Source organism: Lineus longissimus, chromosome 2 (genome assembly GCF_910592395.1).
Source record: "Lineus longissimus chromosome 2, tnLinLong1.2, whole genome shotgun sequence".
Lineage (NCBI taxonomy): Eukaryota > Metazoa > Nemertea > Pilidiophora > Heteronemertea > Lineidae > Lineus > Lineus longissimus.
The window spans coordinates 4,452,365-4,476,045 of NC_088309.1; the positions used below are offsets into that span (position 1 = coordinate 4,452,365).

At 41.5% G+C, this 23,681-nt stretch overlaps 4 protein-coding genes across 5 annotated transcripts; 2 read left to right on the forward strand and 2 right to left on the reverse strand.

Moving 5' to 3' along the window:
* Positions 1 to 1,237: 1,237 nt before the first annotated feature.
* On the forward strand, positions 1,238 to 7,328 carry LOC135483553 (SKI family transcriptional corepressor 1 homolog-B-like). The gene is made up of 6 exons (XM_064764525.1): positions 1,238 to 1,328; positions 2,818 to 4,651; positions 5,870 to 5,951; positions 6,216 to 6,290; positions 6,541 to 6,600; positions 6,939 to 7,328. The coding sequence occupies exons 2-6, from the start codon at positions 2,831 to 2,833 to the stop codon at positions 7,016 to 7,018; spliced, it is 2,118 nt and encodes a 705-aa protein (XP_064620595.1). The 5' UTR covers positions 1,238 to 1,328; positions 2,818 to 2,830; the 3' UTR covers positions 7,019 to 7,328.
* A 1,055-nt stretch (positions 7,329 to 8,383) lies between these two features.
* Positions 8,384 to 10,417, reverse strand: LOC135483554 (5-formyltetrahydrofolate cyclo-ligase-like). The gene is made up of 3 exons (XM_064764526.1): positions 10,299 to 10,417; positions 9,607 to 9,862; positions 8,384 to 9,176 (listed from the first exon to the last, which is right to left on the reverse strand). The coding sequence occupies exons 1-3, from the start codon at positions 10,413 to 10,415 to the stop codon at positions 8,929 to 8,931; spliced, it is 621 nt and encodes a 206-aa protein (XP_064620596.1). The 5' UTR covers positions 10,416 to 10,417; the 3' UTR covers positions 8,384 to 8,928.
* A 3,730-nt stretch (positions 10,418 to 14,147) lies between these two features.
* On the forward strand, positions 14,148 to 19,298 carry LOC135502715 (uncharacterized). 2 transcript variants are annotated; one of them, XM_064795687.1, is made up of 2 exons: positions 14,148 to 15,281; positions 18,087 to 19,298. In XM_064795687.1, the coding sequence occupies exons 1-2, from the start codon at positions 15,186 to 15,188 to the stop codon at positions 18,930 to 18,932; spliced, it is 942 nt and encodes a 313-aa protein (XP_064651757.1). In that variant the 5' UTR covers positions 14,148 to 15,185; the 3' UTR covers positions 18,933 to 19,298. The 2 variants fall into 2 exon arrangements, with proteins under 2 accessions (XP_064651757.1, XP_064651765.1); XM_064795695.1 differs by lacking the exon at positions 14,148 to 15,281 and adding an exon at positions 16,681 to 16,878.
* Positions 19,293 to 23,578, reverse strand: LOC135502727 (mitochondrial substrate carrier family protein ucpB-like). The gene is made up of 7 exons (XM_064795706.1): positions 23,495 to 23,578; positions 22,696 to 22,780; positions 22,079 to 22,241; positions 21,774 to 21,913; positions 21,365 to 21,582; positions 21,009 to 21,174; positions 19,293 to 20,189 (listed from the first exon to the last, which is right to left on the reverse strand). The coding sequence occupies exons 2-7, from the start codon at positions 22,763 to 22,765 to the stop codon at positions 20,020 to 20,022; spliced, it is 927 nt and encodes a 308-aa protein (XP_064651776.1). The 5' UTR covers positions 22,766 to 22,780; positions 23,495 to 23,578; the 3' UTR covers positions 19,293 to 20,019.
* Between the last annotated feature and the right edge of the window lie 103 nt (positions 23,579 to 23,681).

Consider the following 23,681-nt stretch of genomic DNA (forward strand, 5'->3'; position numbering starts at 1 on the left):
ACAGATTCGCCACCACATGCGTCTCTCCGCGCCACGCGCCGAGTAAATCATCGGGACAATGTCACCAGTAAATTATCTATCTGCTTCATCGCCCGAGGCCTGTCATCACAGCTACTCTTGCCATTCAATTCCTTTTCATTGAAGGACTTGGGCATGGTGGTTTTGTTTTGAGCCGGATTTAACACAAGTTTGCATGTTCTTGATTACACAAGTGCATGGGTGCCAATAAGCGGCGGAGTGGAGGACCAGCGGTTTGTCTGATGAAACTGACACGATGTACTCGGAAGATATCCAAAATTGGCGAAAATAACTACGCATCTTTTGGCGGTAGTGCGCCCCCAAAAAGCAAACATCCATAAACGAACGAGCAGAACATTTAGGATTGATGAAATATTTTGCAGTTGTAAATTTGATATTAGAACTTAATACTGTTCAGTTTTGATTTCAAAGACTAAGCAGGCCAAAGGTTTTAGGTTGTGGCCAAGTGGTCCGCTTCTGATACCTGACTTTTACAATGCACATTGTTGTCACACTGCTATATATCACAAGGCTATTTTGGCAGCTATTAAAAGCCTTCTCCAGGTCTGGTGTACGTGCAGGCTGACATTTGCCTACAGGCCAGGCTAAGTGTAACGCATCGAACTCGCCTTTATATTCCAGCTGGCTGCAGTGTCTATAGACTCCCCTAGTAATACAGCTCTAAAAGCTAAGGTTTCAGCTAGTCAGTAGGCTAAGCTAAGGCTGCATCAGCCAAGTTTACAGCTAGTTAATAGCTACTCAATAGCTAAGTTGACAGTTATTTATTAGTAATAGTTTACATTAAGTTTACAGCTATTTGATTGCTAAGTTTACAGTTAGTTAGCTAATAGCTGAGTATGGATAATACTTTGTTTTATACATAATGATGTTGCATGTCTTTCTCAGCAACTAGCAAAGGAATATGTTGCATAGACATTTGATATTATTATTATTCAACTTATTTTGGTGGTAAACAACGCAATTAGTAATAACAATACCACTTGATAGGCAAAATCTGAAGTGCCCGCGTCACAATATGGATAGGAGAATAATCAATACCAAACCACGCCCAACCACGAGATCAGAATAATTTCTCCACCGCTCAACCAGCCGCGCTGCCAGTCATCATGCAGAAGCTGGAATAATTATGATGACATCCCACCCATTTCGGTATAAATAGTCTCACGCCTTGTGTGGGATTATTTAATGATACAGAGGGGTTCCTCGAGTGATCGTCAAGAGAGGACCCGGACATCCTTCGGGCTCGGAGACACACTTCACGTTTAAGGAATCGGACCGCTGATTTTGGGGTAAGTGAATTCCATTAAATTTCGATTTTATCTGATTTTGACAATATTTTCCTACATATCTTTTTTGGCGGGTCCTTAACTACCTCGCACTGTATTCAGCTTTGTCGTATCTTAATTCACTACCCAAATATCATTTGAATGGTGGTGTGGTCTCATTTTTATTTTCAATGAAATCTCATGACTCATTGTCTTATTTACACGAAACACACGGACAGGGCTTCGTAGAAAAATTGACACCCCATGTTTTGCGTAAGGATTTCTTAGCTCCAACGTACCATACATTTAGACTTTGCTGAAGCTGAAAACCTTTTTTGCGCACTGCATGGCAAAATGCGAGGGGAACTAGATTTGATATTTTTTAACATAAACCTACTTTCATATGAAATTCATATATGAAATTATGCCATGCACTTGGGAACTAAACTTCTGGTCGAACCTTTGCCTAAATGCGCAGCTTACCTGCTCCATTTTTTACTTTCCACTCAATCGGGCAACTTCCGGCCTTGTTTTACGCCCGAAAGATCAACACAAATATGAACCCCGTATAGTTTTTTGGTTGATAAAAGAACCTCTATTGGTTTTTGCGATTCTGAAAAATTTCGCTGAAAACACCAAAAGCTCAAAAACCTTTATTTCAAAGAGTGGACGCATACTTAGGCCACTGTAACTTTTGCTAACATATTTTTCACCTCAAATCGTTTTTTTTGTAAAATATCATCCAAATCGGAACTGTTAAAACTGTTGCTATTTTCTTACCCTCGCGGAGGTTGCAACCTACCACCGCGAGGTTGGTAAGAGACTGAGATCACCGGCGATGGGGGGGGGGGGGTCATTTGATCAGCAAACACTGCCCCGGTCCAAATACTAATTAAGAATTCAATAGGATGTAAACTGAGCACACCGATAGACAACAAATCACCCGGACCGAAGTTTCAAACACCAAAAGGCAGATATTGCCAACGTTCCTTCGAGCAAAAGGAACAAAATGAACTCGTCCCTTGAGCCTTGATAACATTGATTACGACTGGTCACATTTACCTTGCAATCCGAGAAGATCTGTTGTCGCTTCAATTAATATCGTCATCCGCTACCAAAATAACAATCTAGACAATTAGATGGCATCATATTCATGTTAAAGGCAATTAATTAAATGTTGGTCCATCTCATGTGATAGTCGTTTGGGAGAGTTTTACGTAAATGGCTATCCTTTTGCGGCGGCGGCAGAGGTGGTTGCGAGTGCATCTGGACTGACCATTTCGACTCCACTTTGTTCGGTAATTATTTTGGCAATTATCGGGCTATGAAGAATGTAAACGATCGGGCCATTATTGTAATCTGAACTCAATTTCAGGATATGTCTCATCAACATCATCAATCTGATCAAATCCTCAGAAAACGATTTTCAAGATGTCATCCTTGGTTTCTACTAAACATCAACAAATCACCAATATCAGTATAGTTCAATATTCCCCCTTATTTGTACTTTCAGATTTCCTCGGGAAATGACCACAAAGTCTGTGCTTTTATCCGGATCACCACCAACCAGTCCAAAGGGCACAGCGGACTCCCCAAACCGAGAAAGCATCCAACTGCCATTCCTCACAGTGTTTCCCCAACATACCAAGATGGAGTCGCCTCAACTCTCACCCAACATCAAACAGAACCAGGTCGGGACGGTCCTCCTCCGAGCAGTACCAATTGTCAGTCTCTTCATAGATGGACAGGAACGATTGTGTTTGGCGCAGATCTCGAACACATTGCTCCGAGATTTCAGTTACAACGAGATTCACAATCGTCGCGTGGCCCTTGGAATAACCTGCATCCAGTGCACCCCTGTCCAGTTGGAGATCCTCCGCAGAGCTGGCGCGATGCCCGTCTCCTCACGGCGTTGTGGGATGATAACCAAGCGCGAGGCTGAGAGGCTTGTCAAGTCATTCCTTGAGGATACCGTACCGCCTCAACTCCCCGAGAACTTCTGCTTTGATGTCAATCACGAATGCGGCTGGGGCTGCCGAGGAAGCTTTATGCCATCAAGGTACAACAGTTCCAGGGCAAAATGCATTAAATGTTATTACTGCAGTAACTTCTTCTCACCAAATAAGTTTATCTTCCATTGTCATAAAATGCCAGCGGGTATTTATCGTCATCCTGACGCAGCTAATTTCAATTCGTGGAGACGCCATCTTAAATTGAGCGACAAGGAGGCTAGCGATGACCTTGAGCATGCTTGGGAAGATGTCAAAGCCATGTTTAATGGCGGCAGCCGAAAACGTCTCATGTCCAGCCCAGGTCAGTCACCAGTCGCTGATATCAATGACAACAGCATCGAGATCAAACGACCAAGAATGGATGTCCCGCAGTTTCCTCGACAGCAGCCGCAGCCATACCCATACCCAATGTTTGCTGCAGTTGGCACCAACCCATATAGACTGTTTGGGAACATTTTACCGCGCCCATCGCACCCTGCATTCCCATTCATGCAAATGGACCAGACGGCCTTGCCTCCGGAAAGGAAGGTCAACCAGGAAATGATGCATGCCAAGGCTGTGCAGAATCCGTATTCGTTCTTATGGGGGAAGGGATTAGACAACATGGCGGTTGACAGTGAAAAAATGTACGTCAGTAAGATCAACGATGAACTCATCAGAGAAAGGAACTTTGAAGCGATGCGAAACAACCTGTGGCATCCGCAATACTCGACCAAGGAAGAGAGCCCTAGTCCACCAGCTGTCAACAGCACAGCGAACCCGGGTCAAAGCGGGGTGTCCATCTACTCATCCGCGTTTACCCCTGTGAAAAGGGATATCGATTTGGAAAGAAAGAACAGGAAGAGCAAACCGCGGAAAGGAATGAAAATTGGCGCCATTGCAGACTCTATTCTCCAGCGGAACATGCTGGCTTCGGCAAATCAGCCAAACTCTGATGATGACAATGTCGATATCGATGTCTCCGATGACGAAATCGGAAGCGCTCGGGATTATTTTCATCAAGACCTTTTTACTAAAGCAAAGAAAGCCGAAATTGCGGAGGACTTCGAATTGAATAATGAGAAAGGAAAGATAGCCGACTTTGAGAATGATTTTGAGACTATCGATGATGTAAAACACAAGGATATGGGAACAGGACTGATAAACAGTGACTTTGTAATAATGGGTTCTTCAAAACATGATGAAATAGCCGAAAGAGTGGTTAAGGGTCCCGGCGCCCAACTTGGAGTAGATTGTCATTTGCAGCCTGGCGAATTGATAGGTGATGGAGGAAAAGATGGACTCGTCAGCACTGAAGATACCAGCAGGAGAAGCAGCGAGATACCGGTTAAAAAGGTAGGCGAACTCGTTTAACATGTTTGTCGCTTTCACAGGCTTTTTGCGGAACACTCTGTAGATTCCCAATAATTCAGACTGGGACATGTTGCGTTCTAATCATTTACCTCATCACGGCTATAGATGGATTAACAGCATGTCATCTCCAACATTAATAGGTCACGGTCTTTGCGCTTCATTCATAATCCCCCCGTGTCCAAGTGATGACTAGTGCGATAGTTAAGTGTACATCAATGGAAAAGGCAACCTTATCTATTTGTAATTGCAATTTAAACTTTCATGAGGTGTTACCACGCCCGACTAGGTATTTACTAGGGTCAATTGTAAACGATGTTAAAATATTCATACTACTATGAAGAATATTCTATTGTCATTTTGTTATTAATCACCACCACTCCTGGACATTTCTCATTTATTGGTGTTCCTACCAAGCCGATAGATTTTGATAAAAACTGTGTGTTTTCGCCGGTTTTCTCAGAACTTGGGCCACCAACACGTCATAGTTACGTAAATAGCCGAACATTGCCGATCGTGATTTCAAAATAAATAAAAATGCTGTAGTGTTTTATAGAGTTTCTCTCCATTTGAATATCAAGTTCATACATCTCCTCAGATTGACATCGCCAAACCTCAGCCATCATAGACAGGTTACGCTCCAGATAAGCGGAAACGATATTTTTGATTAATTGTCAAGTGTTAACATAGTAACATGCACGCTTCATTAATTTAGGGAAAAATACAACTAACCATTGTCATCCTTAGGGTAATTGCGCGGTAGACAGATTGCCGTATTAAAAATTCATCGACACTTCAGCGGCGGGAATTAATCTGGAGGGGATGGATGGGGGCCATCTAGGTTTATAAAGAATCGAGGTTTCCTGAATCCAGTGGGCGCTAGGTATAATAAAGTATGTGCTTGACTGTCACTTGTCAAATTGATTAAAAAAACAATTAGGGTAAAGACTAGGGCAATAAATTACAAAAGGTACGTAGTTAGGGTCTGTGACGTTATTTGAGATCATGTGATTGGCCAGGGTACTTGGCCAATATGTTACATGTAAGCTATGCTTACAACCTTAAGGCAATTCCACAAAATTTATCAAAAGTTCTGAAATTAGTACGACGCCATTGGCAAGGTCGTGTGAGGGTAGCAGCGAGACATTTCCTTTCACCTGTTCACAGCTATGCTTCATACTTTACTGTGCATGCTCATTTTAGGTACCGTCAACAGTTGAAATTGAAGCCAATGATAATAATCTGGTTGGCGAAGATGTCAGAGATGGTGAACACAGGCAGAAAGGTAATCTCCGGCCTAAAACGAAAGCCCGATGTAAAAGTTCAAAATATGTCCTAGGATAGTGCAAAGCGATCATGTACGCATGTGCCATAATCCATCAGACTATGGTTATATATACAATATGGCCGGACACCTTTTCCAGGGGGGACATTTTCGACTGCCACACCGGCCACAAAAGTATTTTTGGTTTGCCACAATCATGTAATTTGCCCTTTAAGAGTGAGTCTAAATTCCTGGTCCAGATGTTTTTTGTTTTCCCATTCACAGATGGCCTCGTGCACGAGATGTCGCAACTGCACCAATTACGACAACGGGCGGAACGGGAATACAAGGCGATTGAAGGTGAGTGACTTGAAAATTTGAATTTTGCTTCAGCGGCAAATTGCTTCAGCGGCAAATTTATCATAACTGCACTCACGGGATTGTGTATGATTGCATTCTTCTTTCCGGAGCCACCAGTATTAAATACGAACGGTGTACCCCTTTACAGTGAGAAGAATGATGAAATAATGCTTTTTTATAGTATAGAAATAATAGTAATAGTGCTGTAAATACAGCCGCGAGCAGTCAAGAGATATTGTCGTTTTTTCAGCCGTACTCGCCAGTGGAGAAACCGAACATTCTCAGCAGGATCTGCAAAGAAGACTGTCAGGTGAGAATTTGGGTAATATCAACCAGTAAATGTAATCTATACTTGGTTATATATACTTATTTCCAATTTCGGAGATAATTTTGCAACCGAGTATAGTTCTTAGATTCGAGAAAACGCATGAATCTCGTGAGCTCTCTTTGCTGTCATGATGGTTGCAGACATTTCCAGGCCGTCCGCGGACTCACAATAATATATTCTTTCTCTTTCCTGGACACTCAATTACTGAAAAGGCATCCTCTCACAGCGGGCGTATGTATTCCGCTCAAGACGTTCTTGAAAAAGTGATCATCTTGCCTAAGATTATTTCCTAATTGCTTTGAATGTTTCATGCCTTTCAGATGCTCATGATGCCCTGCTCCAGTTCTCAAGGAAAATCATGTCGCTGACATGCGGACTTGAGGAGGCAAAATCGAAATAGGAAAAGCTATGGATTGAACGCGACTTAGGAATATCGTGGGCTGATCGACTTACGGGGCTCGGAACCTGTGAACATTTGGCTGAGCATCAGTATAGTCTGCAGTCGCCTTTAATGTAAAATAGAACTGAATCATTTGATAATCAAGTTTTCAGAATTTGAACATGTTAAAAGGTTGAATGGCCGCATTGTTTGATCCCATGAATACTGGACACCGTCTCGTCTACCATAGGGGCTTCTGAAACAAAGTATTTCTTTTATATGGGCCATTATATCGGTACATAGTGATTGTAAATGTGACTGTAAATTTGTATCATAGGTTGATTATGTTAATGGGCATGTGAACACTATAAAAACGGAGAAAATCCTCGCAACTTCATCGTTTTCTTGTTTCATGGTGCTTGCCGTTCAAACTCGTCGAAGGAAGTGTCCGCGTCTTCACTCAGGCGCCAGCCGCCTCAGAATGTGACGAGTTTGTGATTCGCCGTGCTCATCGGTTAATGACGACGAAAAACAAATGTCATCATGACCACAGTCATTGTGACAATTGGTAACTTCATGTCAATCCTAAAGTCGCCTCCTTTGAAGGATGGATATACGTCAACGACGGTAGATCGGCATGGATCCCGCGTTGTCTAGTTAGAATTTCCATTATCAAAAATTGGTCTTCTGAGGACAAAGTCACAACTCGAATATTGGGAAAAGTCCACATTACGCACTCTATCATTTGCTTCCAGCGGTGAGCCAGGGTCAGGGACGAAGACACCCTGAATCCCAGCAACGAAACATGTCCAACAGCCTGGAGCAAGACAGCCAGTCCGAGATGATATAATTATGTAACTGCATGCATCATAAGAAAATCACGCACTGTGCGCATTCACCCACGTCTATTCAGCACCATCTGAGACCCACCCAAGGGGAGGTTGGGTGTGGTGCACCACCTGATCTTCAGTATTAATTGGCTGTGGAACATCTTACAAGTCTTCGAGACATTTGACTCAATGTCTTGACGTTTCAACTTCCATTGTTTTGATTTGAAGAGAGGGAGGGGATCTTTATTCAACCACTGCAGAGAGGCCCACCACGCCTTACTAAAGAGCTGAGGTAGCAAGCGAACGATGCAACACCAATGCCCGGATTCCGCACGTGAAGAAAATTCAGTACTCCACTGAGACATTGGTACAAAGAGGACACAATTGCCAGACCAGGTAATGTAGTGTCATGGTCAAGTTTACAGAGGACAATGTCACATCCTTGTTTCAGAGACGGAAACAGAACAGTAAATCATGAACACGGGTAAGACATAGTCACAACCTGAACAAACTAGTACTCTTCATAAAATGACAAAAGAACAGAATTATCATTTATAATTCTCATTTTGAAATATTAATATTTACAGGATTTACAATTACATTTACCGGTACATTAATTTCCAAGCTGCATAATAGATCTCAAGAAAAGCAATATTGTGAAGCAGACATACATGTAGGGACATTGCATCTGTAGCATCATGGCTCTATTTGCACTCTTGATGAGTGCTCTCCGTCTCATGGACAACTTAGTGTCACATACATGTAGCAGGAAAACTTTAAACACTGTAACATGAACTGGATTTCCACTCATCGATCACTTCTATAATGTGTATAACACTACTTTGCAAATATCTCAATATAATACAATTCAAATATCTCAAAAAATGGTCTCATTTTCTATCACTAACGGGACAATCAGGATAGATCACGCATGACAGTTTGAATGTTATGGTGTCTGACTTCATATTCGCAACAGGAGCACATCATACCACTAGCACCATCTACCAACTATGCAGAGACACTAAACTGCTTCTTCCTTTTTGGCATCAGGCACCTTTTGAGATGATCCCTAATGATTTAGAAAAGTCATATAAGAAGCAACTACATTGCTGTCATCTCAGTTTCCTCTTTGTCATCATAAAAAACTTTATCAAGAACATAATCATCATCTGTCACAGGTATTCTACTGCATAATTGTTCATAGAAGCACAGGCCAATCAGAACTGGTCGTTTTTTGGTCACTTCTACACATCGTGATAAATACTTGTCATAGTAGCCTCTCCCTCGACCTAGCCTGAGACCACGTCTGGTAAATGCAAGCCCTGGCACCAGAACCATATCTAGGCCACCTGAAAAAGAAGATAAATTTTGTAAAGATGTAGATCTGATGAAAACTTTGAAGAATGAATTCGCTTTAGTATCTGAAGGACCAAGGTGCAAGGAGTCTTCACAGGTGCGTCACTATCTAATGAACTGCATCACCAAGAATCATTACACCCGTTTTCATTGAGCTGGTGACTGTCTTCAATCAACCAGAGGTTACGAGTCCATCACAAACTACTCATGTTTCCAACTTGCTGGGGTCTTTGCTTGCACTGGCAAAGACACCAGGTATAAGGGGCCTCGGCTTTACGTCTCATTTGAAGGACAAAGCGATTTAGGCCCGAGTATCTTGCTCAAGGACAAAACACCCGGACAGAGACAGGAAGCACAAAGCAGTGTGATCAGCAGTATGATTCTCCCAAGAGTCCAACCCATAAAAACTGATGACAAATTTACCTGTTTCCAGGGCATCTTCTCTTTTCTCTTCATCAGGAGGCTGCTTGATCTTCCACGATGTTTCGGGTAGTTGTTGATAGTCTTCCATCGAGTGTAGCCTCACCATCTCCATCATATCACCAATGTAGTGAGGGATGAATGCTTTTTTGTTAGATTTGAATATGTGCTCTAGGATACCCTCAGTGTGGATCTCATCATGCATGCTCAGGAAAACTGAGATACGTTCACTGTTCTTGTACTCTGAGGAGTTGATGACCTGAAATAAAAGGATATTTAATTACATTGAATCTCTGAGGTCTGTCATAACATCTAAACGCGATGGTCAATAGCAGTTCTGGAAACAAATCGGCTAAACTTTAGAATCCCCGATCGGAAATGACGTAGTTTGATCGCATTCAACTATAAATCCATTGAACAGTGGTGCTTGGTTAGTCAACCGATGACCTTTTTTTGGGGTGTGATCGGGGATTGTAAACTCGTTCCAAAAAATCAAGTGTTTACCCGATAAGTAGCACTTTTTGCTTCAATCAAACCATGTATGTAGGCCTATGTACTAGCTACGGTGTGCATTCCGATTGTGTGTTGTGTACATTCACTGCTAAGTTAGCGAAGTGAAAGTCAAACTTCAAGGGTAGCTAATATACGAATTACAAATGCTACTAGGTATACTTTAATGTGTAATTGTTGCTCACTTTATGGACTACCATAGCAGACTGACTATGTTTCTCTTCAAACGTCAGTCTTGCTATTCTTTGCTTGATTTCTTTGCGAAGAACATTTTTCGCCGCAGTTATCGCGGAGGCAGCCATGATGAAAGTGCCCGGATTACAATGTAAACACAAACACGTGCTTTGATAAAGGGACTCTATAGCTGGATGTGTTGTGGCCCGGTATCTCATGGGAGGACATTTTTAAACGAACACAAAGGGCAAACCTTGGACAAACTGGGGTGTATTTTTTTATTTCGGTTGAGGTTGGGACTGAAATCCTAGTAGTTTATTGAAGCGACTGGTATGGCATGTTCCTATAGTTGTTATATAGGCCTTGTCCAGGATCACCACATGTAGGACGAAATCAGGGTGAGGCTGGGCCTAAAATCAGAGTTGTTTCTTGTAGCGACTGGTATTGCATGTTTAGTCTAGCATGGCGTTGGCCGATAACAGGAAATCATAACTAGAATTTTGTTACAATAGCCTTCTAAGCCATAGCATAGGTATGCATTGAAGAAAAAAAAGGGGAAAAAAGAGGGCAACCTGCCACATGCAGTGCCTTATCTGGAGGCGCCAATGGAATTTTTTCACCCAACTCCCAGTTTGTTGAATTTAGGAAGCCAGAATAGAAATCATTTTTATACCCGGTTTGAATTTAGAGCGCCATCGACCGTGCGACGAGGCAGCGGGACGGCTGATATGGAGTGCGTTAAAGGGACACTGCTCCGAACAGATCAGCCGTAAACAGCGATCAATGTACAGATGTGCATCAACCATGACACACGCCTCCGATTATGGTATACCCTTTATGCGCTTTATATGTACTCCAAAAATGCGCACAAGAGTCCCATGGGTTTGATTTTGTAACCTCATTGGGCTTAGTATTCATTTTTTAAATGTTTGTGTGAAAAATAACGTAATAATAAACACATTAGAAAATATATAATTATGTCATATTAACTATTCCGGATAAAACACAGTTCAACTTTACAGTTGATGACAGCAAGAAACACAAAAAGATTTCAAATGATAATGACTAGTTCAGTCGGTCGTGGAAGTGGTCGGCTTTTTCCGGCTGCGGCAACTTCGGGTATAATCGGGACGAATACCGTTACCTTGGAAACCACAAGTGTTTAGCTGAGTAATAATAGACAACTAGCATAACCCGCGCTCCGCGCGGAATGTTTGTAAACATATACATTGTCACCTGGGCATTGTCAAGACATTAAAAACAGTGATATGTGTTTTTACCTCGGAAATGATCACAGTATTTGTTGATAAACTATATTCTGTGTGACGGCGTCTTCGGCTAGGAATCCTTGTTTTGTGGTTGTATTGATTTGTACAGTAATGTCCTGAAAACGTCTAGCCCTCGAAAAAGCAACATATAGTTGTCCGTGACTGAAAACTGACTGCGGAAGGAAGATACCGAGCTTGTCAAAGGTTTGTCCTTGCGCTTTGTTTATTGTCATACAGTAACTGACCCTGAGTTGGAATTGAGTTCTTTCAAGAATGAAGGGCAAGTTCACATCCGAGGGAGCGATGTGCTCCAGCCGGCCTGGGTCAAATTCATCATCCCGTTTTATGGGGATGATTTATTTGTTTATGTAGCCGACTTCGTCATGTTTGTAAAAGGTAAAAGAGAGATAGATATGGGGTATTGTTGGAGCTTAGTTTTTAGCTTACCATTGCAAACTTTAGGTAAAAGAAGTCGAGATTTGAAGTCTAATTGGGAAAACAAAGAAACTTCGAGAGCACATGGGACTTGCCTCGAAAACTGACCCAAACCATGTCTTCTTTTTTCCAAGCACAAAATATAGTTATTTATCACCAGAAGTGAACTAAATATGCAAAATTTGTGGGCACATTGCTTCTCTCACGGTCTATTATGGAATGTTTCTGATAATCATGTGTTCAATTGTGCACAAATTGCTGTGTCTCAATTGGCACATCCATTGTCTTTGCGGTCGCTCCACGGTCATTGCGGAATTCGTCCCTTGCAAATTGAAGAAACAACAGACATGGTTTGGGTTGTTTTTGGACAGTATTCTTTTACTTTTGCAAGGAATGCTGAATGAAACGCTAATATGTAAAGTCAAGGACTTAGTGAGCCCCCCTTTAGGTCGGGGGAGCTCCCCCGAACCCCCCTACGAGCATATGTTAAGTGCAAGCTCTAACAACTACAGCTGTTACAATGGGGGGACACCCCCAAACCCCCCCTCCGTCGACATAGGTTTTTACCAGTGCGTTGGGGGGGAAGCTCCCCCCCCCCGGTGGACAGTCAACTAGCCCTTCTGTGTCATACTGCTGGAGGGGGGGGGGGGTGCGATGGGACCATCTATATAGTTCCTTCCGACACATTTTTGTTTTGGTAATGTAATACATTGTGATTGTCCTTATTCACGGGAATCGGGCGTTTCCAGTGATATACGACACAAATAGGTTGTCCTCATGCATTCACTTTGGAAACGCATTTTAAAATAGATGTTACGTCCTGTTAATGGGGCACGTCATCATCGCGTACATTTGGGAAAAACTCCCTAACGAGACCGGAGCAGACGGCTGAAAGTAGTTTAATTATTGGCCGCTAGGGTGCAGAATGTCGCTCACCCGAATTTTTCACGCAACTTTTGCTAAATAGAGCTAGTTCTAGTTTGTGATTCATTTTGATACTTCAGATTTGGGCAGAAGACCAATATAACTTAGTCGTCAGTGTGGTTTTAAGCTGGAAAAACGTATTTGTTTTTCTTAAAGTGCCTTTTTTGGACGGGTGTGTGCGATTGTTTTGTTTTTATGTCACGTGACCTCGATCATGTCGACACAAAATTGAAATAAACCACCCTTTTCTGTCATTATTTAGGACGGATATTTCTCTAATAAAAATATTAATATAATTGGCCAATTTCTTAGGCATATGATGTAGCGAATTCCCATGAAGATTTAAATTAATTTAAATTAATTTCAATCAATGGGATAGCAACCACCACCGGAAGATCGCGGAGAAATCGGTAAACTCAACGGAGTTAATTCAGAAAAATACCAAAAAAAATTGTTTGTAGGATATACAATATTTACTCTCTTTATTTCTCATCAAATCAGTATATACTCCCACACACACGTGTATCTTAAGAGCCCCTCCTAAAGGGGGGCTTATTAACTTACCTTGTTATTGTTTTAGTGCGCAGTACAGCTCTTAATTATAGGCAAGGTTCATCTATGGAGAGGTAAAATCGCTGTAGTGAAGTATTCGATGGAAGACGCCGGATTAACTGTGAGGAGTGATGCCCGGTGGCACCGGAGAGTGACAAAGTGGACATGGTTTGGGTTATAAATAACTTTATTTTCCAATCAAAAACGGACATGGTTTGGGTTAATTTACTTTCATTTTCTTTCCATCATTTTGATCCGAAAATGACTAAAAACATGCATAAAGTACCACTTATCTGAGTTTTAACGAAAAACAAAGTGCGCAATCCGGATATAAAACATGTAAGTTAGGTCTTGGTGAAATTTCATGTCAGTTGGTCGAGCAGGAAAGTCGTGATCCGTGAGACAAAGCTCCGAAAACTCCGTAATAATATATTAGATAACTGTCATGGGTGCATTGTGTGTTTTGAGAGACTTTGGAGAATTTAGGCTAATTATTTGATATTGAAGCAGTCCGCCATAATTGTCCTATAGTGGCGGTAAATTTGAAATTATTCAATTGTTCCAGTATGTGAGGCTATCGCACTAGGGCCCGAATGCTTATTCGGCGTTGGCAGTGATGTTGGCGTTAAGAGGTAACGTCTGACGGACAAAACAACTCTCTGACAGGGGATTCATTGTAGTGCATGTGGTAATGCTGTAGGATAGGTCCAAAAATAACACTGCGTCTCACCCTCTTTACCATGTTCGGTAGGGGTGGTAATATATAAAGGAAGGGCTTGTTTGGGTTTATCGTTAGGTAAGATTGGTCCATAACAAATGAGATGGGGTATAGATGCGGTTCATTTTCTACAACATAATCCTTATTTCCCCATAATTGATGTTTGTTTTTTGCACGTTTTTAGCTATGAAAATAGAAACGGGGACGATGAAAGTGCTACAAACATGTTCACACCTCCAATTGTATTCCTGCTACATGTTGCAATGAAAGTTGCGTAATATTTGTGTCGACTGTACACTAAATTTCCTTGACAACAAACACTTCTTTAGGTGTTTTGCAGCAACCAATAAATTAGGCCAATTAACACCGTAATGACGTCTCACACGGATTGTCATCGTGTTTTCCCAATTATTTGATATTGCACTACATGTATCTCAAAGGAACAGGCCATGTCATTGACTACATGTCAGTTCAAGCATAAAAATCGTGTCAATTCTCACGGATTGTATACAGTCATAACAGTGTCATCAGTGGAGCATACATTGGTGTATTGACCACTATTGAAGTCATGGAATATCGTCTTATTGAAATTCACTGACGAATGTGGAAACATTCCTAGTTGTTAGGTTGGACAACCACCGAAGATCGTATTTGTTTCCGTATACGTGACAGTGCGAAAGGACACTTTCTGGTGGAACAGATTGGGCTTATCAGTAAACTTACAAGTAACAAGTACATAAGACGTAACGATGTTTTAAGTGGCTCTTGGAAAGCGCACTGAGTAAAGGATGCGTCTATTTACACGCGCGACAAGATAGAATTCGGACGTACATGTATTTTCGAAACCAGGAGTGAGATCTTCAATCTTTTTATCACATGTATACAGTTCTACATGAATACATGAATTTCGGATTTCGTTGATCCTTCAAATCTTTCTCGTAGTCTAAATCTGACACTAGTCGCTTAGAAATATTCTATTGGTGGGATTTGGATCAGGCATCATGACGAACTCGAAAGAGGAAGCAGCCTCATCCAACCGGCGTCCTTTTAATAAGCCATGGAAAACGACACCAACGGCCACAGACACATCGACGCTCGTAAGTATCAGAAAGACATGATCATCAATGATATATACTTAGTATCAAGTACAGATTAAATCCATATGTATATGTTTCGAGGATCCTGGGGTTCGTTCTTAAAACATGACGATTTGATCAGCTTACAATTATATATATGGTGGACGGTCCTCCTAGCCTAAAATCAATATATAACTTTAAGGCTTGACCCGTCAACAGACTGACAGTCGTCAAGAAATCATTTCCGTACTCTCTATAGGCCTGACCGTAAGTAGGAAGGTTGTGCAAATTTGTTCAAATCTAATAAAATAAAGGAATGGGCAAACACAACTTAGTTGACACCTTATTCAACGTTGGCCCGGAACATGGTATCGGTAAAAGACTTGCAATAGCTTGGTATACCAGCTACTACGTACCGGGTACCAGGTACCGGGTACTGAGACTCTATGTCGTGGTGGTCACGATGGTCCCTTCAATCTTTGAAGTTCTCAATGAGGTATTGGATCAAGACGTACATGTATGCAACACGTCTTTTACGTCTTGGTCTATACATATGCATTATTATGTACGAGTAAGATGCTCAAGCTTAGAAGCATATCTCGAAAGTCCGACGCGTCGATCAGTATCGGACGTCTCCCATTTGATAACTTGACAAAGATCTGATTTTTATTGACAGCGCATTATTTCGCCCAAGACGACAAAAAACTCGTAACCTTACAAACGATTGGGATAAAAACTGGGGATACGTTACTCAAAACTAGAATAGAGAACGAAATGTACTTAGGGTTTGGTTATTTTCCCGAACATAAAAGCAAAACTTTTAGCCATTGAATAGGCAAACTTGTTTGATATTATACCTTTCTGTCCACATGGCACAGCCCCGGGCTGTGATAATATGCTCAATGGTTTATCTTGGCTTTATCTGACAGGCCTGGTTGAATTAATATGTCACTGAGGACACTTTGAAGGTAGTCTCCCGCTGGCTATCCAGAACGGAACAGAGTAGCCCATGACGGGATATACAACCATGTTGCCACTCATGCTCAGTTTGTCTGATCCAATAACGAATGCTTTTTCCATGTATACGACCCTCTCGATACATGTATATTAGTTATATCAACAATATACATATGAAGGTGACTACGATAATAACTTTGACGGCAAGTTAGGGACGCATTGGGAAAGTAAGAGACCCAATAACCAGTTCAAGCTGTAGAACTGCCCAGTAAATCATGAAAATTACAACGCGACGATCGTGTTTAAATGATTTGTATCTGTATGGGCATGATTTGGCATAATTATTCGGGAAAAAATGTTATCAATCCATTGACATGTTAAGCGTACATCTGCATGGATCAAGCGTACATGTATCTCATGATTTACGTTAGTGCTGACCTAAGTTTGGTGAGTATTCAATAACTTGTTGAACTCTGAGGGGCCGCCACAATCATAAACTGAACAACTCAAAACAGGGAGTGACACGGGTAGGCGTAGCCAGAAGTCTCAAATTCTCTTTGAGGATCTTATCGATTCGAATTTTGGCAAAATGATGACGGAGGTGAAGGAACTAAGGGACCTGGTGAAGATGAGGGGCGATGACTACTGCTTGAAACCAAAAGTAAGCCATCAATATTGTCTGTAGCGATAACCACCGATGACAACACCTTCTGACTGTTCAATTTGGTGTGGTTTTGAAACCATGGATTAACATAACCTCTACGGTATTGAAATGATTTGTTCATGTCTTCCTGGTTTTGAAATGCAGAAAATACACACAACGACGGTAGATCGGCTTGACGACGTGCCTCAATTTGAATTAGAATTAGAATTAGAATTTTATGCTGCAGACTGACAACGATTAAGCGGGTTTAATCAAATAGCCCAAGAGTCGTATTGTTAATTATATTTGACTGTCATCGTGATCTTCTTTAATCTTAATCTTTCAATGCAAATGGCATTATCATGGAGATAGTATTAGCTTGACCCGATTAGTATACATCTTTCACTGTCACACTGCTTACCAAAAGACCACTACATGTACTTGTACGAATGACTCCGAAAGGTTGGTTGGCAAGCAAGTTAACTTCTACAACAAGGCGCATGATTTCAGTCAGTCCATCTGACTTGGGGAGTCAACTTTTATAGGAGTATATATAATTGCTTTACGATGACTACAATCAACCCTTTGATTGTTTTAAGGAGTGCAAGAAAGACGCTGAACAAGGTTGGTGAAATTTACAGAAGTCAAGACCGGGATATTTTCGTTGCAATGCCGGCGGCACTCTCAGGACATTGGTTACAGCTTCAGCTCGAAATGATAACTTCACATATTTCAGATGTCTTAGATGCCGCTTCCGCGTCACCAGTTGACTAAGCACTCAACCTCTTCCAGCTCCGACTGCCCGGTGTGCAAGGGATAGTAGTCCTAGGGCTGATAGTCCGTGTAACAATAGCCCGCATTGCTGAATGTTTTGGTTAGGGTTAGCGGTACAATAGATCATGCTGCTTAATTGGTCAAATACAATGCTACCGGACGCAATGACTCTAGGGGGACTATATCCGCTGTCACACCGGTCTTCATCAGAGGCGGAAAGATCCAGACTGCGCCGATCCGTGGTGTTCTTTTAAACTGCAGGTGCCTGAAGTCATACACCCTCCATCCAGATAAGGCCAATCGATGGACTTGACCGACGTTATCGCTGCCGTTGAAATTCTTGAAATTTCAGAGGAAATACTGATGTTTATACTTGAATAATTGAAAGCATACTGGGTATCAATCATATTTTTTACTCATTGCTGATGCATTTCTTGTTTCTGTCGTTTCAGGAACCTCAACTTGATCCAGAAATTAACCCGATCTACCAGGGATTAAACCGAACAAATAAAGATGTTAAAAAGTCACTTTTCGCTAACTATCGAGAGGAATTGACTTTGAATCGGGTGTTGAAGATATACAATAATCAATGCAAGGGTAAGGTGGTTGGAATACGTTACGGTCAGCGCCACCTATGGAGGAATTATCAAAAGTTACAAAACCGAAAGGAGATGATCGTGCGAGCGCGGAGTGCACCGGAACAGCTTGAAGAGGACCAGGATGAGTCGGAGGAACTGGAACCGGAAAGGCCACTGACAACAACTGTTCATTTCTTTGGAACTGACATTAAAACTCGCCCCCTTAGTGGTAATGTTAGAGACATTGAAACAATCGCCAGAGAAAATAAACCCGTTTATTCAGGGAATACGTTCTCAGCAGACGACCGGGACAGAACTCATGAAGTGACGTCACCATCGAGCAAATCGTCAATAGTTTACCATGAGGCGAAACGGCCGAAAAGTACGAAGAGGGTCAAGGTGAACTCTCGACCCCAAAGTGCGGCCATAGCCACATCTCGACCTCAAAGCGGTGTTTTTATCACTCAACGACTGAGTACCCCAGAGCGTTTCAATTCTGCAATCTCCCGCCCAAGATCACACCAATACCGGACTGAACCCTCAGCGTATGACGTCATAGCACAACAAAAGGACATTGATCCGCACGTGCTCCCGGGCGATATTGACAGAAACCGTTTCATAAACAGCTCATATTATCGAAAATCAAAATCTCCACGGTTGAGAGACCATTTATCTAATGAAGTGGCTGTTCTGTTTAGACAAATGAAAATTAAAGTATGATACCAACAGGTTTCAAATGGTCGAAAATACACTTGCAGTAAAAAACCCTTCCAGCTGAAATCTGAATACCGCGTACCGGGTATATACAAAACAAATTACCTTTCCCTCTTGTGAAAAAGTACTAGAAACGGTAACACAGCATGCAGACCACGAGAAAAAAATCGCGATGGCAATTTCATCAGACAAGTTTTAAGCGGGTTTGAAGTACACATACTGGTACGTATTTATCAGGGCCCTTTTGTCCACAGTCTGAACTGTGAGCATGCTTTTAATATAGAATCATCGCCTTTATGTGTATTTGTGTATTTGTTTAATGAACACTATGTATATAAAAGCTTACTTTTATTAATAAAAATCCAATATACGTCATTACAGATGAATTATCGTGTATTAATTATCAAACGTAAACCACATAAAAACTACTTCCTGACTAACACAATCGCCGATCAGTGATTAAAACGAAGGTTATTAATACTTTCAGAGCCATCATAGGCCTACCTCCATACAGAGTTATGTGTGTACACCGTACATACAGGGTTATGTACACTGTCCGGCGATTCAAACCCGAATTTAGTTCATTAAAATACCGACATACATGTATATAGTATACATCAGTAGTGATAGTATATTTTAAAAGCAATAGCTATAGAAATTATGCCTATCCCTGTGATGCCGATTTATTGGCGTAATCATGTCAGTCATGATGAGTCGTTAAGGACAAACGGCGCCAATCTGCATAACACATGTGGAGCCCCTAAAATGCATACATTACTGATGCCATAGTGAGATTCATGCAAATATATGTAACATTATATCACAGGATCGAAAAGATGCTTAATATCCTGCATAAAAATCGAACTCCAAATATCTCAATACATGAACATTGCAATACATTTATGGATGGTCATGGTTAACTTCCGAAGTCCGTTATTTACGCATCCACTGTCGAGGGGTGAATGGTCCCTGCGCAAGATAGAGGAAGCGCGAGCTGGAGAAGCCAACATGAACCTCTGATTTCATCTTGATGATATTAACGATGATAGTGTCCCCCAAATATGGACGATAAAGTGAACTACTCCGGCTACTATCAGACAGGCGCCATACCAATGACCTTCCGCAGCTGCTCAAATATGAAGAATGTAACAATGGTATGGGGTCCGATTCTCATCCAGTTGGGTATGAATCCTTTGTAGAGGCCAAATAATCCTTCTGCTCTCAGTGTCTTTATTGCACAGTCAAATGAATTTGTGTAGGTGGCTGTAAAACGTTAGAGAATAAGAATAAAAATCATGAACGTTCGGACGAAAAGAGGATCAAAATGTACAGAGACGAATTGACTTTACCAGGGCCGTATTTAGAGGGGGGGCAGGGGGGGCAGCTGCCCCCCCTGTGCAATAAATGTTGAAAAAAAATTTTTCAGAGAGTAATAAAAAGACAAACTAATCTTAGCCATAGCTTTACCAGCATGATAGCAGCATATGGATAGCAGATGTTATCAACTCAGGTGCAACCCTTATAATCTGACCAGTCCAGTGCCCTGACCCTAGTCTTCATAAAAGTGCCAAGTGGTCCTTTTTTAGAGTAAAAATACTATTGATTCACACTTCCAAATGCCAGGAAAATGCCATTTCAGACCTTTTATTTTCAAATTTTTCTGGGGGAGGCCACCCAGACCCCCCCCCTTTCGGATGCGCCTGCGGCGCATGCAGATCGCCTTCGGCGATCCATCCCACTGCCCCCCCTGGACAAAAAAGTTAAATACGGCCCTGTTTACTCAGGTTTTCAATAGACGTTTCATCTGAAGAATGCTAAAAATACTGTCCTTATAGACGGTCAAAGTATACTGTTAGGATTTCTTGCTCCATTTTTTAAAGTCTGATTATATTTTTTGCTTTATACCGGAACATTTCAAGAGACAAAAAACCCAGCGCCGAGTGGAGGGAGATCCAAGGCCTGAAGGCCAGGAAACGACGTATCCAATGGCGTGGGGGTATTGAATCTCTAAAACTACAATCCGTTTCAGCCCCTTAGGTAGAACCTCCCTTAGCGGACACCTCTGCCAGGCAGTGTACGTACCTTTACTCTTCTGATTCATGATTCGCGTTTTGATGACGTCAACTGGTGACGTAGTCGAGGCAGTGACAAAACCGGCAATCATGGACGCTGTTAGATGGAGCGGCACTCCCTCTCCCATCCACCCGTGATTTAATATGGTGTGTTTCGTGTGATCATACGATGGTATCTTTTGGTAACAAAATACAAATTACAGACACATTATCTTTAAACAGAATGGTGCAAGTCATTTTCGTCTTCTTACTTATCAATTAATCTTACATCAATATAGCGTTATTCAATGTTTTTTACCGGCATGGTGGGATAACATTAACATTACCCCTTTTTGTCTCCGAGTATATAAATAGATGTGCGTTTACCTGAGTAGCTGTAAGTATTGCCGCTCTCTGTACTGTAGGTCCCATGCCTACGTAAAGACCGCGCAGTCCTTCATGGCCCCAGATCTCTTTGAAGGCAGCTAAGGTGTTTTTGTATCTTTTGCCAGCTCTGTCAGCATTTCCTTCTGTAATATGCCGACAAGCCTGCATCCGCACCTTCACGAGGTCTGTGGGCGTGGCTATAGCAGATCCTATTGCCCCTATAGATGGTTAAGACGCACTTTATTAGTACAAAGTTTATTAGTACAGAGTACACGTATCGGCACGACTATACCAAAGACGTCAAGAGGTTATATGATGACCGAGAGAGGCAGATCCATCAATTGAAAACAAAATGAATCGAACTGTGATAGAGCCTATGGGCTTATACATCTACCTTCATCATATTTACCTGAAATCGCCCCAGCACATATTTTTTTCCATAAAGGAGTATGTGAGGGGTCTGTGGCTCCAAACAATTGTTTCAATGGTTCATAAGCACCTAGTCGTATCGTACTATAACTACCTTCACGCATTAATGACGCTGGAAGTCTGGAACAAGAGATAGAAAGATAGATGAATTGTCTATTCTGCCATTGTCTATACGAGGCATGGAAAAACATGGCACCCATGTTCATTAAGAAAAGTACACTAAGCCTCATCCTGAAATATCGAGAGGCAGAGTATATTGAAAATCATTGGTTATGTCATTCTTACCCTTTATACAACCCTGCTAATCCTTCATCTCTGACGATTTTCACACCACCCCTAAGTATTCCCCGGTAGTATCGCCCCTTCAAAATTTCTGATATTTTATTCTCTGATGACAGCTCCTGGTCCAACTGCATGCGGATTTTTATTACATCAATGGGATTTGTAACTAAAATGAAAAATAGATATAGTGAGAATCTGGGTAACCATGGTAACAATTCGCTATCGATCGTGTGGGATTGGCTTTTTTGTAAAAGATTAACTCAGAGATGTTGAGTTTAGATCGATCAACCCTCGACCCTCGCTTAAAACGAACCCCTGGGTATAACGAACAGTTTGCTTGGATCCCAAATAGTCGTCACAGTGATATTAAGTGGCGTCATCTAAACAATGGCTTCATAGACTTAAAGCATATACATACACATGTAGTAGGCCTATGAAGAAGATACTAAACGAGATACTAAACATGGTTGTCCTTTCTAGACTATTTAGCCTACGACGTATCAAAATATTTCCTCAAACCTTGCACGTATGATATACACATGACTGTTTCTATGTATATTTTAGGCTTACAGACAAATCTCCAGAGGTTATAACCAATATACCCCTATAAACTGACATACCTGCAGCTGCTGACATGCAAGATGCACCAGCCAGTACGAATCTCCATACTGTTTCATTCCTCTCTGTCATTCTAAATCCTGTATCCTATAAAATATTATACCAAAAAATATGTCAAAAATTAACTAATTTAGAGTTTAATACACAAGGTATAGAGTGGTACATTATTTATAAACCCCACCCCTGCTGAACTGCATCTTGACCCGCTCTTGACCGCTCAGTCTATACATAAATACGATCGCACTGCCACGCCGAAGTTCTCCCTAGATTGCCAATACATTTAAAGGGAAGACCATGAGGTTCAGGATGGCTGCACTATTATATTGTTATGGCCGGTGTGAAATTAATAAGTAGACAACGTCCCCCTGGAAAAAGTATCCGGGCCCATTGTAGCATATAGTTCTATAGAGGCTATGACTGCCCATGCGTCTGACAGCAGCTGTTAAGCGCTCATAATCCTCGGACATTCTATCCTCGGACATTTGAACTAATTAGAATGGAATTTCTGCACCCGGAATGGTCGTGATGGCGTACCGAACGCCACCAAATATAATACAGTAAAGACATTGTGACCCGCGGGAAGCCTAGATTGTTATTTATAGCTATTCCATATAACGCCGTGTATTTATCTTTATGTACATACAATACGCGCTAGCAATGCTTTAATCGCGGTACTAAAAAAACTTTCATCAAAAGGATCGTTTTTCGAATAACACCATCAATTAGATAGATACTGGATACGCACATGTATGCACCAACATATTATTCGATACAATATATTATTTCTATGACCGTACCTACCCTACAGCAGTGTTACTTTATCGAGTGATTTCATGGGAATATTCGCCAAGCTGAAAAACACCATTCATGATAATGTCACTCATAGCATGCAGGTTCTGATGACGTGTACACATTTTTGAATGGCGGGTAATTTAAAAATTATACGAGACCCCTTGGTAAGTTGAAGTGTAATTGTGATTCTTTAGAA